The sequence below is a fragment of the Malaclemys terrapin genome, chromosome 2 (assembly GCF_027887155.1).
Source record: "Malaclemys terrapin pileata isolate rMalTer1 chromosome 2, rMalTer1.hap1, whole genome shotgun sequence".
NCBI lineage: Eukaryota > Metazoa > Chordata > Testudines > Emydidae > Malaclemys > Malaclemys terrapin.
The window spans coordinates 103058192-103074382 of NC_071506.1; the positions used below are offsets into that span (position 1 = coordinate 103058192).

A 16191-nucleotide genomic window follows, 5' to 3' on the forward strand; every position below is an offset into this window, starting at 1 on the left:
CAGCTACTTGTGGTGTGAGATAAAGCAACTGTTCAGCGGTGTGTGTAAGACAGTAAGTGGGGAGCATTTGTTCAGTACTGACTTGGAGAGAAGAGTGCCATCTTCTGAATCCTCAGCATGATCTCCTACAGTTACTGGGTTTTAGGGCTTTCAAGCGATTAAAAAAATGAATTGCAATTAATCATGCAATTAATCACCTTGTTAAAAAATAAGAGAATACAGTAACTCCCCACTTAACGTCCTCTCGCTTAACGTTATTTCAATCTTACGTCCCTGCTCCATTACAGAACATGCTCGTTTAAAGTTGTGCAATGCTCCGCTATAACATTGTTTGGCTGCCAGCTTTGTCCACAGCTGGCAGCCCCCCATCAGTTCCCCTATGCCCCCCCTGCGCCTCCTGCCTGCCAGCGGACCCTGCGGATCAGCACCTTCCCCCTGCTCCCCCGTCTTCTACCCTGCGGCAATCAGCTGGTTCGCGGCATTCAGGAGGGAGGGGGGAGGAGCGAGGACTCAGCGCGCAGGCTCCCCCTGCCTTTTGTCTGGAAAAAATTTTTTCCCTGGAACCTAACCCTCCCCCACCCCCATTTACATTAATTCTTATGGGGAAATCGGATTCGCTTAACATCGTTTTGCTTTAAGTCGCATTTTTTAGGACCAGAACTACAACATTAAATGAGGAGTTACTGTACCATTTATTTAAATATTTTTGACTGTTTGCTACATTTTCAAATATATTGATTTCAAATACAACACAGCATACAAAGTGTACAGTACTCACTTTATATTTTTTATTACAAATATTTGCACTGCTGGCTACAAAAGTGCCGTGTAAATGCCTGTTCTCACTTTCTGGTGACATTATAAATAAGAAGAGGGCAGCACTGTCTCCTGTAAATGTGAAAAAACTTGTTTGTCCTAGCATTTGGCTGAACAACAAGTAGGACTGAGTGGACTTGTAGGCGCTGAAGTTTTACTTTGTTTTGTTTTCAAGTGCAATTATGCAACAAAAAAATCTACTTTTGTAAGTTGCACTTTCACGACAAAGAGATTCCACTACAATACTTGAATGAGGTGAATTGAAAAATATTATTTCTTTTGTTTATCATTTTTACAGTGCAAATATTTGTAATAAAAATAATTTACACTTTGATTTCAATAACACAGAATATATATGAAAATGTAGAAAAACATCCAAAATATTTAATAAATTTCAGTTGGTATTCTGTTGTTTAAGAGTACGATTAAAACTGCCATTAATCGTGATTAAATTTTTTAATTAATCCCACGAGTTAACTGCGACTAATCGACAGCCCTACTAGGTTTCCTTTGGAGGTTTCTTATCCAAGTACACACCTGACCCAGCCTACTTAGCTTGTGAGAACTGATGGTATCTAAACACAATGAAGCTGGTTGATTGCAGGTCTGAATGAGAGGACTCCAACTTAATATGCACCCTCTCCTCTAGCATAGAAACCTACCCTTCCCTCAGGATATAACTGCAAATCAATCATCTCCATGTCAAGTGATAACATGAACATGCTTCATAAGGAATGAATGATTAGAAGATAAATCTAAAACTTGTGACTCTGTAATGCGGAAGGATTTGGATGGCAGTGAAATACACATTAACTTGAATAAGGGTAGGGTAGGCTATGTCTGTAGGGCACCCAAAAAATCAGAACATATGGTCATGCCATATTCTGCTCAAACAATGTCTCGGGTTTGGACCCCAGTATTGCATAGTTTGCTGTGGATCTCCTATATTATAAGGTGAACTGAGCTGTTCAGGAAATCAGTGTTGACAGCAAACTCACAACAATTAAGCAAACAATGGGCTCCTTTAGGAGAAAGTAGTTCCAAACCTTTGGTTGAAAAATATATCCGTGTAAAAACTACAGGCCCAATTCACCATTGCAGCCAAGCTTGGCTTAACTGCAGACTGGAAGGAGGCAAAGTATAGGCAATTAAATCCTAGATAATATCTGTTCTTTTCTATGTCTTTGAGTGAGTACATGCTTATTGGGGAAGCTGGAATATTTTTAACCTATTCAAGTAAAGCAAGACAATATAAGTGTCTACAAAGTCTCCTGTTATGTCCATTTCATGGAGGCAAAGGAGTGATCACCAGACACAGATGTCATAGGCTTTCTGGTTTCTAGTTCTTTTTTGTTTTGGTAATGCATATTCTTTGATCTTGCTGTTCCTCCTCTTAATTTTTGTGTGCCTATAAAATCTTCATGTTAATGTAATCTTCCAGCTAAACTGCTGGTTTGATTCTTGTGATCTCTTAAACCTCTAGCTATTCAACAGCAATTTTCTGGTGTGTAGAAAGTAAACACAGTCCTAGAGATATATAAAGATAATTTCTGACATACACCAATAAGGATTAGAAGACAGCAGAACAATTCTTTGGAAAGCCTTTATAGCTCTTTGACTCCAAGTTACGGCCGTATGAAGAAAAATACTGAAGCCTAACAAACCACAATATATCTAAGTAACTGATACTGTGAGGTTTACTCAACTTCTTTTAGTGCTTCTGCTGTGTTAAAACAGGCCTACAATGCCTTTTTATGTGGAAATCTTCTAGTTGGGTGTGGTGGGGAAGCCGTTTCTGTGACTCATGCTGCAGGGAATTCCCTAATGATTTAGAATATTTTTACTTCTGGACATCTGCACAGTTTCCTTTAACTCTGCAGTGAGCAGTTGATAGGCGTGAACTACAAAGAACCATTCACTGTTGAGCCATTCCATTTTAAATGGGTGTTTATATATTGAAAAGTTTAAAAAAAACCATATTAATGAAGTAGGTGGACTGTGTTTTCATCACTAGTAACTCCAGGTGCTTACCACAGACTGAAAAAGAGTGATAAAGCGGAGCTGGATGAAGCGCACTCAGAACAGAAAATGCTATCACTAACGGCACATCAGTTATCAGTCTTTAAATGTCAGACTTCCCAACAAATCTCTGTGTCTTCAGTTGACAATTACACGATCACCAGCTGTAAATGATGACATACAGCACTAATATTGGCCTTCCAGACTCTAAGATCCATCCTGAGTAGAAAGAGCCAAATGGTTTCCTGCTCGCATAGCACTTTTGTTATTTGTGTAGCTGGTTCCTCACACTAGGCCTGATCCAAAGCTCATAGAAGACTCCCAGAGTGGGGCCAAGATTTAATCTCCAGTAACGTTAGTGGGCTTTGTTCTGTGTTCTCTGTGGCGTGCCTCCCTTCCCCGTGCAAAAAAATTAAAACCCTGAGGCATTCTCTTGATCCAAAAGAGAAGCAAAATGTGAGCTTTGGAGAGAGATTTCCCATACGTCCATCCTTTCAATATACCATAACAAAATGTTAACAAACACTCTGACTGAAACGAGTCATTTGATTTGGAGAGTGGATTTTAAAAATACTTTGTAAACGTAAATAAATAAATAAAATAAGTTGCTTGGAAAAGACTCTCTCTCTTTTTTGTATAACAACTGCCCATTTGGGTACAGTAATTCCAGAGAGTAAACTTTAACGGGAATGCCTGAAATGTGTCTGCTTCAGCTTTGTGTTATGTCTGTAATTTGAATTATTTGCATTTTGGAAAGGTATAAATTGCTCTGGTGTACTTTTGTTGGCCCTTGGCCAAGCAGGGAGTTGCCTTGGGCTGTGAGTCAGCCAGGCTGATGCAGATGTGGCAGACTTACAATGGAAACTTTTGTGGTTTATCGGTCCTCACTCCTCAGGCACATTCTGACAAGAGACGGTATCCTGCATACTTGGTAGGATACTGGGCATATGTGGCACTGGAAGAAAAATACTTTTCCCTGAGATAGGCTAATGTTTCAAGCCCCGACAAATTGTTCCAGTCCCATCTTTTTTTTTCCTTTCCTTTTTTCTTTCTTTCTTTCTTTTTTTTTTAATTTCAGCTGAACTGTATAAACCTGCAAAACATGTTTACTGTGAGAAGTTGACGTAGTGGTCTAAGGTTTCCCTCTTGGAGTTGATCCCAGTCCGTGGGCGTTGAGATTTCCTTCTCGGTTCACCAGACGTAACATGAAGAATTGTCTACTTTTTTTGTCTCTGCTTCATAACAACTTCTCCTCCTTATGTTTTGGTTAAATGAAATGTCACTAACTCTTAATGAGTCGTTTGTTCCCCCACCCCCTTAAACAGCAAAGGTCTGGACATTCTCAAGAGAATTTCTTATTGGAGCAAAAGCTAGTGCTCTTATTAGCTTCTAGATAATAGCCAAAGAATAAACACAGCTCGGGATTATTTTATGTATAACAGTTTAGATTATATCATCTAAAATGTTTCTGAAAAAACTCACGCTTTGTCATCATAAAAATTTCATAAGCACATAATGGCAGCACTGGATGAGATAACTGAAAGATTAGCTGTAGAAGGAGCCATTTTGAATTTTACAAACATATTGGCAAGAAATAAAAACAGAATCCTGAATCAAGTCATTCATCTTGCAAGGTGGAAATTAAACATAACAAAAAAACCTGAAACTTGGTAATCCTCTTACAAAGGCAAATTTAGCACATGCTCACTACTAGACTGCACTTCTTTAGGTAAAAACACTACTAAAGCAGAGGTTCCTAAGCACACTGTAACTCTGAATAGTTTGTAGTGCTGTCAAAATTCTGATACTTTCAGAATCATGTTAATTTCGACTTCAGTTTAACTTTTTTTTTTCACGGATAAAAGATGGGTCCCAGTTTGACGGATTGTGGTCAGGTTTTTTTTATTGTCAATTTAGAAAAAGCATCTGGTGGATTAATTCTGAAGTTATCCCCAGTACTCCTGCGAGGTCTGTTTAATCCTGGCAGTCCTAAAAGACACTACTAGAAAGATTTGAGTGCTGGTATAGCTAATTCTTCTCTTCTTTCTCCCTACTATTATAATACCTACTGCAGAGATTCTTTTTCTTGTTAATTTTTATTTGGTGGCATTTAAAATGGAGGAAGAAACTAAGGCATATATGCTGATTATTTCTGATAGAAAACATTCCAAATTAGCTGTGCTCAAAGTGTGTAGCGTTCACACTGTGTGTCTCTTTATGTTAAAAAGAAATAATTTTAGATACAAAAACAATCACCAAAAGCCAGTTCCACTACAGCATTCCTTTCACAGTGGGAGTGCTGTACACAAAAATATTATTTACAGACATTTTGTAATAAATCAGACAGTTTTAAATGTATCACCTCCATCCTTGGCATGAAAGAGAAGAGAGAAGAAAAAGTGCATTCACTGGTACCTTCCAGAGAGGCTGTTTTTTAAAACATGCGAACAGCTGTGTGGTGAAGTTCAAAATAACTAATATTTGCATTTGCATGTCCCAATGCTGCAATAAATATACAAAAGATATGACATCAAGTTTAATTTTCCCATTCACTCCAATGACATCTCATGCGCATTAAACCACAAGTGTCCCTGCTGCTGAACTCAGACAGCGATCTGTTTGTGGCCATTTGTACATATTTTTCCTTTTCTAGGCTCAGGGAAATGGAAACCTTACATTTTGTATTATTTTTCTCATTTCCCTGCTGTTGAGTTTTGAAGCACTGAAGAAAAAAATCTCCTCACTGACCACTTGTTCCTGTATCAGTGAATTTTTAAAAAACAAATATTTCCCAAAAGAAATCACCAGAAAACCTAAAACTCATGGTTTAAAATTCATCTCAGGTGGACACATTGAACTAATAGAACAGGACTGGCCAAAGCACAGCCTGCAAGCCAGATGAAGCCCCAAAATTCAACAATGTGGCCCAAAGACATAGTAGGAGCAGATCCTTCACTGGTGTACATCGATCTTTAATGTGGAGGTGTCACGCACAGACACTCCACTTCCCAGCAATATTCCCGCTTGATCTAAGCAGCAGAAACTTGAACAGCTTGTGTCAGGCTGCTCATATCAAAATAGAATATTGCATGCTGGGACCTATTGAAGATGAGGACAGCTATAATTTGAGACCCTTCATTACACTGTTTATCCTAACTTTTTAATCCTAACTTTTGGCTCTGATAGTATTTATCATTCATACATTTCAAAACACTTTCCAAAGGGAGGCAAGCATCAATATTCCCATTTTACATATGGGAAAACTGAGCAGTGAAGTGAGTTACTCATATTAGTGGTGGATTTTAATCCCAATCTCTTTACTCCCATCCTAGTAACCTGTCCACTGGACCATGCTCCCTCCCTTTTAAACAAACTAAATGGGACCCCATGCTCCTGGCAAGTTACTTATGTGCTTTCTTGGTTGGGCAAAGTTTGGGCAACCCATCAACAGAGCTATTTTCCTCCTTCTTCCACCCCAACAGAATTTTCATAACGTGTCAACAGCTGTAGGCTCAGACTGAAGGGGAGAAAACAAAGCACAGAACTAGATTTATTTTTCTTCTTCTTTTGTCTTTTAGATGGTCACCATGTGTGGGAAATGGAAGCCAAAACCGACAAAGAAATGTGCAAACCAGTAAGTATGCCTTAAATATTGTAACATCGCAATTAAAAATATATTTCATTTCTCTAGCACTCTTCTTCTAGAGTGGGCTTTCCAAGACTTTGGCACTCATTCGCAACCCTGACAGACCTTCCCTCTTGGAAACCTTTCTTTTAATGGGAGTGGGGACAAAAGGCCTTCAATGAAATCCATTCTGAAAATAAATGCATTTGGAATGTATATTTTCAATATCTGGATGGGGCCAGCCTGTGACTTTCTTTTCTTTTTTGCTGGCTCAATTCCACTTTGAGCTCAGCAAAGAAAGAAATTCAGTTCTGGGTTCTGCTTTTGCCAAAAAACAAAAAAAACCACCAGACACAACACTTTCTCTGGCTTCCTTGTGCCTTCTCCAGAAAGATTTGGAAGCTCCTTAGGAGACCAGCTTCACAGTTTGAGAAGCATACATCTTTACAGACTGGATCACTGAAACCATCACTGAAATGCAGCTATTTATAGGTGGGAAGCATGGCCTCTATTCCAGTCCAGCAATCCTACACAACAGTTTATTAGGAGAAGGGAAGAATAATTTATCCAATGGAAACTACAGGGGAAATGTGGGCAAACTGTTTAAAGAATCTGAAACCAGCCAGGATACTAATCACCATCAGTCACTCTTACTCATTCAAAAAAGTCCGTGGGGTCCTTTGGTGATCAAAAATAGAGCCACAGTTTTACTTTTGGGTCTAAAAGCTGATGCCGTCAGCAGCTAAGTTTGTTCTTAGCACCCTGTTGGAACATTGTTTCAGGGAAGAGAGCTGTCTAAGGGATCACCAGCACCACTTCATGTAGCACTTGGTGTCCTTTTGAGATTTGCCACCCATGCATTGACCAGGCCTAACCTTTCTGGGGTGAGAAGAGCAGACAAGATCACCCCCCAAACTGACATGGCTGGAGAAATATGTTAAATAAAAAATATTTCATTGTGGAACATGACATATTAAAAGGGAAAATCTTTTTGTGATACCAAGAGTAAGTGCTAATCACACCATTTAAAGCTTCTGTTCTTTCTATAGTACCCGTACTGGGCATCAGAGCAGCTCAAACATTATTAACAAATGTCACCCAGTAATGCCCAACTCTGATCTCATCATTCTGGAAACTACTCCTCTAAAAGTATAAATCCCTGGCAAGTAACATCTACAAACGTGTTACATGTGGTACAGCTTTGGTTATCCTTCCTTCACACTTCTGACCCCAATAATCAAACTCATTGCTGAAGAAACCCAAATCTAGGCTGAGCTGCAGGAAGTGTTAGCCAGAAAGGACCCAAAAAACCTGCTGCAGGCACAACCTTCAGCCCCTCCAAGGCTAGCTTACCAGTTGGTATGCAGTGACGATATTTCTCTTTGGGGATTCAGCAGAGACATTCCCATAGTTGATGTACCCGTATTATTGTGCAGAGCTACTGTCTTAGATATGTACTGACTTTCTAATGTTTGTTTCTGTAGAATTCATTGGTGGTGGAGATACCACCTTTCCGCAATCAGAGAATTACCAGTCCCGTTCAGGTCAATTTCTATGTCTGCAACGGAAAGCGAAAGAGAAGCCAGTACCAGCTATTCACCTATCTTCCTGCTAATGGTAACAATATATTTCTAACCTCAGGTAGTGGAAACTAAAGATATGAATATTTGCTAAAAAGATACAGAAAAAGATAGAATGTAACTGATAATAATTCTGTAGCTCACTCGAGCAATTCAGGGCTGTAATTATTGCTATAAAATAAAAAATGTGAGCTGCCCCATTGGGCTGTCTCTTAATTTGCTGTCTGAGGAAGACACCTTCCAAATAAAGTGTTTCCTTTTTGGTGGTAGAGACTTCTGAGCTCTCTCTTGTTGGAACAAAATCACAACAAGCATTATTCATTGTCTGCGAAGCCTGTGGCCACAGGGGGACCCTGGATTGTGCCTGTGCCTATACATGCTCAATACATAGAAGATCTCCTCCTGTGGCATATGAGGAGAAAGAAGGTCCTCTGTGCCCATGGGCAGCAGAAAGACTCTTTAAAAAATAAGATTGCTGAGCTGTCTCTCAGGCTTCCTTGAGAGACAACTTCCCAACCCCAGAGAGCATATCATTCGAACAATGCTTCCGAACTCACCCCACGAACTGTGCTGTGCTCTGACCTGGAGCTGGCATGGGATTTGTCCTGCCACCCATCCTTCACCTGCCTGCCTTTCTGGGCTTGGAAATTGAGTCTCAAAGTGAGGTGAGAATCCCTCCCAGTGTTACTTACAGGCCACCGTGAGTGCTGAACACACACGCGCCTCGAATATGGAGTTGAGAGGCCAGTTCTAGCCTAGGATTGGGTTGTGGAGTAGTTAATGCTATTTGCAGGACAGGTGCCTGGCCCCAGGTCAGAGATGAAGTGAAGTCCATGGCGTCCTTTTGCTGTCTGTCAAGTTGGTGGGCCAGAAGGACCTGTCAGTGACTCTCTGTAGAACAGGCCATACAATGGAAGGAGAGGGAGCAGGCATTGCTAACACACTATTGAGCAGCTTGGCTCAAGAAGCATTTTTCTTTCCCTTGAGAAAAACAAGGCCCATTGCACTCATCTTTTCCAGTTGGCTCTTGCAAAGTCTGCATGCAAGAGGGTATTGAGTGTACCACTTAGGAACTATTCCAGGATCTCCCGTGAGAGAAATCGGATTGTGTGGCTACTTTCTTGAAGTGCCTTCTGTCCCCCTACTTTCTTAACATTCAAATCAGAAGATTGATTTCTAGCTGAATCCTACTCTGGAGCATTACTGAAAAGCATAATGGGAAGGGAAATCGGAAGGTGTCTTATAAAATCATTTATGTATATGAAAGGTTTGGGGTATGGGGATTTTCACAACAAGTGTGGTAATCTGTGCTGTTTTGGAACCTCATGTTGCCAAATGCTGTGAAGTGATGGTAACCTACCCATACTAGGTGCATTCAAGAGAGAGGTGTGCGCAATATTCATCATAAAAAAGGTAAATTTACTCCTGTTTATTTACATTTAGTTATAAACTTTAAAATGGATCAATTTCAGAGAGCCCTTTTTTGGTGAGATATGAAGGTTTATTTAAAGTGAAAATGATCTAATTGTTGAGGGAAATGGGTTGGCAAGGAAAACATGCTTAAATTCATACTTTTCACATAGCCATTTTGTAGGAATTTTACACAAAGTAAAATGTGAGTTGCATGATATGGCTTGGAAAAAACAACCCTGCAAACATTCTAGATGAAACTCCATCAGATACAAATGTTGAATTTCACACAACTCTAGTTTGAGCCAGTCCTGACTTTTATCATGACTTTAATTCAGAATAAACCATCATAAAGTAACAGGGAATTTGACAGTGGCAGATTACTCCTTAAATGTAATAGAAGGACTCTACTGAAATGGTTGCCTCAGGTTTTGTTGAATTAGCCTAATTATGCCAATCTTCTCTGTAGTGTGTATGTCTATGTATAGTCGAAGATTGTGTAACTCTTCTAGATGACAAACAGAAGAGTTATCATTCTCTTACATGATGCCTTCAGCAACAAACATCTGTTGTGATGGGCAGAGCTAGTGCTTACCTAGCCATATAACTTCCATAGATATTTAAATCTCAAGTCCGTTGCTGACTGCTGTTTGCACTATCACACCTTCTTTCAAACAATATTCCTTTGTTTTTCATCTACCTGGCCCTGATTCTCCATTGCCCTGCACCTTATGCAGTCATGTACATGAGTGCAAAGTGGGTATAAAACACTACCATTCGGATTTGGTAGCACTTTACAATCTTTTTCCACTGGTATAAATAACTTCCCAAGAAACAGGCAATGGAGAATGATTTCCTACTTTATTATGTTGAGCCCTTACGACAATGTCATTTTTTGAAACACTGTGGGCCTGATTCGCCACTCCGATACTGGTTTTATGCCCATGTAACTCCAAGGACTTCAAACCAGTGCAGCTGTGATTGACAGGTGTAGAACCAGTGTAAGAGAGTGAAAAATCTGACCTGGGAGACTCTTTTTATATATATAATATCAATTTTAAGAAACATGCTGATTTGTTTATGAACTCCCTTATGCCTACAGAAGTAGTAAGGACAAATATATTTTTGTAAATCACCTGTAATTATTCAAAGAGTATAATTTTTTTATTTGGTGATGCTTGTAGTTGTTTGCATCATGTCCTTTACTGGTAAGGATGAGACATCTTGATTATTCTCATATATGTATATACATGCAAAAATTAGACTAATAGTTTAGCACCAAACTCATTTATCTCCAAATATGCTATATTTAATGCAGGCTTTTTTTAAGCTGCACTGGTTTATCTAATTTAATTCACAAGCTTCTTGTAGTTTGCCAAGATATTATAGAAAACCAAAGGATCCTTTACAAATTACATGATACATGTTACACTTTACATCTCAGCTAAACATTCCCAGAGCAAGGTACAATATGGTACCAGCCGGGTACTAGCCTTGTGCTGGTACTTTCTGTGGGGTTAGAGGGAAGAAACTGACACACACTCACATGCCATAGGGTCACTTTCCAGCTGCTACCATAGTCTTAGAGCCAAAGTATTCCCCGCAGTCCTGTTTCTCCCCATTTTACAGAGGCAAACAGCCAATGGATCCAGGTAGGGATGGATTCACTCAGTCGCAAGCCCTGTGAATGGCCCCATACAGCATCCAGAGCTTACAACTTTATGGCATGCTGAGAGTGCAGACCACTCTGTACAGCAGAACTCTCTGCTTTCCCTGCAGTCAAGGACTTCCTGGGCTGTGGAGACATGGCAGGATGTTCCCCTCTCTATATAAATGGAAACAATTTGTAGAACAGGAGCTTATTTGCAGGATCATGAGTTTCTTCATCACAAAACTATATCCCATAAAGGGAAAACTTGTACATAAAATGGAGGCTTTATAAAGGTGAGGAGGGAGGAGAAGTAGAGCTGTGTTTTTGAAAAGAGGTGAGTCTGTATGAAAACTCTGGCTCGGACAGACTCAAACCTTGGGGGATTCAAAATCCAGTTCTGGTTCTGAATTTTGTCTCTTGGTTCCACCTCTGCTGAAAGTAACTAATTCCAGCTCTCACTTTCCTATTATCATACGTAAATTACTCAGATGTTGATTTTTGGCTATTGGCATTTTTTTGTAAATATTGCTGCAGTATTATTCGGGCCTGAGCTACTGTATATCAGCTTTACCCTGAAGCCTACAGGCTTTAAACTTTTGACATTATACACTGGACATATCTGTCATACAGAATATAAGTAACTTCCTTAATGTAGGTGAGTCCACACAGCTCATTTTTTCATGGCCAAATACCAGAAAATATCCCAATTCCCCCCCACTGTTAAATGGTGTAGACCGTTAATCTCTGCAAATCAAGATGAAATTACCCTTCAACAGTCCACCCTTTAAAGGCAGTCTTCATAGTAGCCTTTTTTCAATATTTGCTCCATAGGCTTTATTAGTATAGAATGTAATGTTACTTGCGAAAAAGCATTAGCCAACTCTGCATTTGTATTGTATTTTCATCTAGAAACACCATTAGTATGTGTGCTAAATATTTTTTACTTTGTGTAAGATTGGATATGTTTTTTTTATATGAGTTTGTTATATGATTAGTTTAATCATTTATGTTAATAGGAATATTAGTGGGCATAATCAGTAGGGTTTGGGGAATTACACCTCTACCCCGATATAACGCTGTCCTTGAGAGCCAAAAAATCTTACCACATTATGGGTAAAACCGCGTTATATAGAACTTGCTTTGATCCGCCAGAGCACGCAGCCCCGCCCTACCATAGCGCTGCTTTACCGCGTTATATCCGAATTCGTGTTATATCGGGTCACATTATATCGGGGTAGAGGTGTATCTAATCTGAAGGATGTTATAGGAGAAGGAAAGCACTTAAAATGTATGCTACTGTTAAAAATCCATTTGAGATTCCATACAGCATGTGTGTGCTACTCTTAAGAAGGTCTAGATAAGATTAGGGTCCAGATTTTTAAATGGGTTAGACACCTAAATACCTTTGAAAATCTAGCCCTAGTTCCCTGTCTCAGATGTAGATGTTTAAAGTTGTCCTGTTGTGTGGAATTTTGGAAAACGTTGAGAAGATTTTAAGAAATTCATTAACTATTAGAGTTAGGTGTCTGCTTATTGAGATTTCTTTTGAATGGGTACATTAAAAATCAAGGAGACCTTTTTAGGATTTTGTCTCTCACAAAGAGGGGCTTAGTGCCATCTAAGATATCTGTGCTGTCTGCAGAGTGCTGATGTCACATATTGCTTTAGTTCATCCAAAAGTTCTCTCTTCCATTACATTTTGCCATGTACATGTTATTTTACAAAGCAGGGAAAACAATCAATGAGTTTATTTGTCCAGGAGAGGTTGTTATGATGGGGGAATGCTAGGACTTTCAAACTGCCTCTGGAAATTAGATCTGAAAATAGAGGCCAAATTCTGCTCCCAGGGCATGTCTACATTGCCCCACAGTTCAGACTGTGAGGGTGCAAAGAGCAGTGCACACCAAAAAGCTGTGCTGGAACTCCTCCGTGTGGATGCTGCAGGTGTGAACTAAAAGGTTCCTAGTTTGCATTAATGTAGTCCTCTTCAAATAGGACTATATTAGTGCGAAATAGGAACCTTTTAGTTCACACCCACAGTGTCCACACAAGGGGGTTAAGGTGCAGTACTTTGGTGGCACTGCTATTCATACCCCAGGAGTCCAAGCTGTGGGGCAGTGTAGACATGCCCTCAGATACACAAGTGTAAACTCGTGTAAAGTAAATCTGTTGTCTTCAGTGAAATTATACCAGTGCAGCTGAGATCATAGGTTGATCTTAAAGCACTAAAAGATGTTTTAAGGTGTGTTAAACATAATAAAGAAAACTGGATCAATCAAACAAAAAGCTACCATTTTGAAAGTCTAATCACATAATCTGAGACAGGAAATACCACTCTTGATCACATTAAAGAAAGGGAAGAGACTGTTTTTTCACATGATTTTAAGCAAATAGCAAAGATTTTGTGTATTCAGTGTAATTTTCCCCATTTAAAAAACATTGTTTGTTTTTTAGGAAAATTTTTGAGTTCCATGGGTGAAGTTAATAGGAAGTTGAAAAAGTTGGTGTACCTGTTACAATGACACCAAAAATATTATTTTGTACATTGTTGTTGGTAAAATATTTCCTGTTCTCTGTTTCACTCATGTTTTTAACTCTAATGAATTATTTTAAAATAATAAATTACTTTATAAATGTTATCCCTACCACTTTTATTTTTTAGTTAAATGCAGGTGATAAGCTGTGTGATCTTCATTTAAAAGCTTAATATATTGGATACATTTGGAGACGTTTGCTTCACCATATGTGGGCCAATTTTCAAAAGACCTCCGCTTCTATTTCAGCACCTAAACAAGCACCCAGTGTGCTGACCTCTTTTGAAAATCTGGCCACTTATTTAGGGGCCTAAATAAGAGCTAAGTTCTTTTGAAAATCTAACGCTAGCTTTGAATGCTACGCTCTTCTGAAAACCTGGTACTTAGTTACTAGATATATCTTATTAATGTTTCATAGCTTTGCAGTATGAAAGTGATGAAAGTTCTTAGTGTGTTTATGAAAATGGTGATCTGTGCCCACTGCACATTTTTTTCAGCATCCTACTCAGCTTCCTGCCTGAGTTCTAAAATTATCTCCTGACTATGCTGCAGAGGAGTACAATCAGCAGTTTTCTAGTGATTACATTTAGCAGTCACACCTCCATTTCGTCTCACCTCTTCCGCCAGCAGTTCACTTTCTAAGTTAACATGCTACATTAGTCATATTAGCTGAAAACAATAAAATGAAGATGTAAAGCAGTGAGCTTTAATGTGACATAGAAAGCAGCTTTTGTTGATAGCCACCTGACACATTTCAACTTGGAACTTCTGGTGAACTTTCATATCTGAGGTTGGCAAAATATGCATCCTTGCTATGTCTGCAAACTGATCATAGGATTACATGGGGAACCTGGGCCAAATACTGTTGTGGGGTTGTAAAAAGGTCATAAAATGCACCAGGTCAGGTAACATAAGGTTAGAAAGAGGAGCTGTTCTTCAATGAATTTGCAAGATAAGACAGGTGAAAGTGACGTGGGCTGTATGTGTGTGATCGACAGACTAGCAGAGTTGTAGACCCTGGCTTGCAGAGGCCATTCGGAAAGCTGCTGACTGACACAGCCTGCGCTCATGACAGACAGGCAGCTAAACCCAGATAAACCAAAGCAGAAAGAGAAAGTAACCCTCACAGCTGCTTATGCTACCACACAATTCAGCCCCATAGAAAGTCACTTTTAGTTAGTTCAGGGCCAACTCAGAAAACCAAAGAAACAACAGTGTAAATGTGCCTGAAGGTGGATGTAAATTGTATTTATGTCCACTGTAAATCAACTTTTTGCTGCCAAAGCTGTGCAAAGGGGAGCTTAGTATAACTGTGAGTTAGGCCCAAACTCTCAACTATATTAGAAATGAAATTGTCAGCCTTGACAAGCATTCTCCCCCATCTTCTTTTTATAGGCAGCAAGATTCCTGAAGGGTGTGCAGTAAAGTCTGCACTAATCAGGGCAGAATAACAAGGAAGGTGGAATGGCTTGGAGGGAATTTTTCTTTACTTTTTTTTTTTAAGGTGAAAATATGAATCATGGTTGCTCATTTCTACACAATGTGCTGTTACAATTTATTTCATTTTGGCTGCTATGTGGCTGAAAGTTACTTTTGACATTTAACAGTACAACAAAAAGCAGGCAAAGCTTTGTCAGACTCCTGTTTCCACTTAAACAGTGGATAAATTCATCATAACTGGGCCATCAACTCTTTTGTTACATTCCAGCAGCTGAGTGTGTTCTAGAGCAGCAGGAGAAGTGGAATCTCACTTTTGAGCCTTTTTTCTCCAATATTATGCTGTTGGATTCCTCCCTACCATCTGCCCCTCCAATGTATATTTAGCTCTAGTGCAAGGGCTTCCATACTTCACCCAAATGAGAATCCGATTAGCCACTGGCCAGGAGTCAAATAGCCTCACCTCATTTGCCGATTGCGCTCATCCTGGCTTTTAATAAAGAGATTTGGACTATGGACCCCACTGGTCTCAGTATGCAGCACTCCATCTTGATCTGAATGGCCTCCCGCAAAGATCACAGAGGAACATGTCATGATGAGACCTCTCTGTTGAGGTTAAGGGTGGTCATTTCCTACACTGAACTCCAGAGTTACAGTTGACCTGTAAACTCCATCTTGGTGCTACTGGTCACGTGTAAAAGGTAATTCTGAGAATTTAGGGCTATATTCTGGCACCTTAACTCTCACTGAGCAGTATCTCACTTAGCAAATAGTCCGACTGACTTCAAGGTACTGTTCAGCCTGAGTCAGGATGGCAGAATCTGGCCTGTGGTCCTTATCACTGAAGCTTCCTGAGCTCTCCCCTAAACTTTAGCATTTTAAGGGCTATCATCTGCCACCTTTACACAGGTGACGCCAATGTGAATACTCAAGATGTAAGTGTAATCTGGGTTGGACCATTAGGCTCTTCCAACTGGTTTAAAAGCCAAAAAGTAAAACTTCCATAAAGGAGATGAGGTTTCAAATTGTAAGGGCTAGATAACATAACCATTTGGTTTTGTTCTCCTGGAGTGGCTGATCAGCATAATTAATCTAGCCCTGTAGTTGATGCTGAAGGGA

At 39.6% G+C, this 16191-nt stretch overlaps 1 protein-coding gene across 4 annotated transcripts in view; it reads left to right on the forward strand.

The window, feature by feature from the left end:
• The window catches only part of NFATC1 (nuclear factor of activated T cells 1), a 146828-nt gene that overhangs the window by 79585 nt on the left and 51052 nt on the right, over positions 1-16191 (forward strand). For all 4 annotated transcript variants that reach the window (XM_054020262.1, XM_054020265.1, XM_054020263.1 and 1 more), the window contains exons 7-8: positions 6414-6469; positions 7945-8077. In XM_054020262.1, the coding sequence (XP_053876237.1) occupies positions 6414-6469; positions 7945-8077 (189 nt within the window). The remainder of the gene's footprint in view (positions 1-6413; positions 6470-7944; positions 8078-16191) is intronic.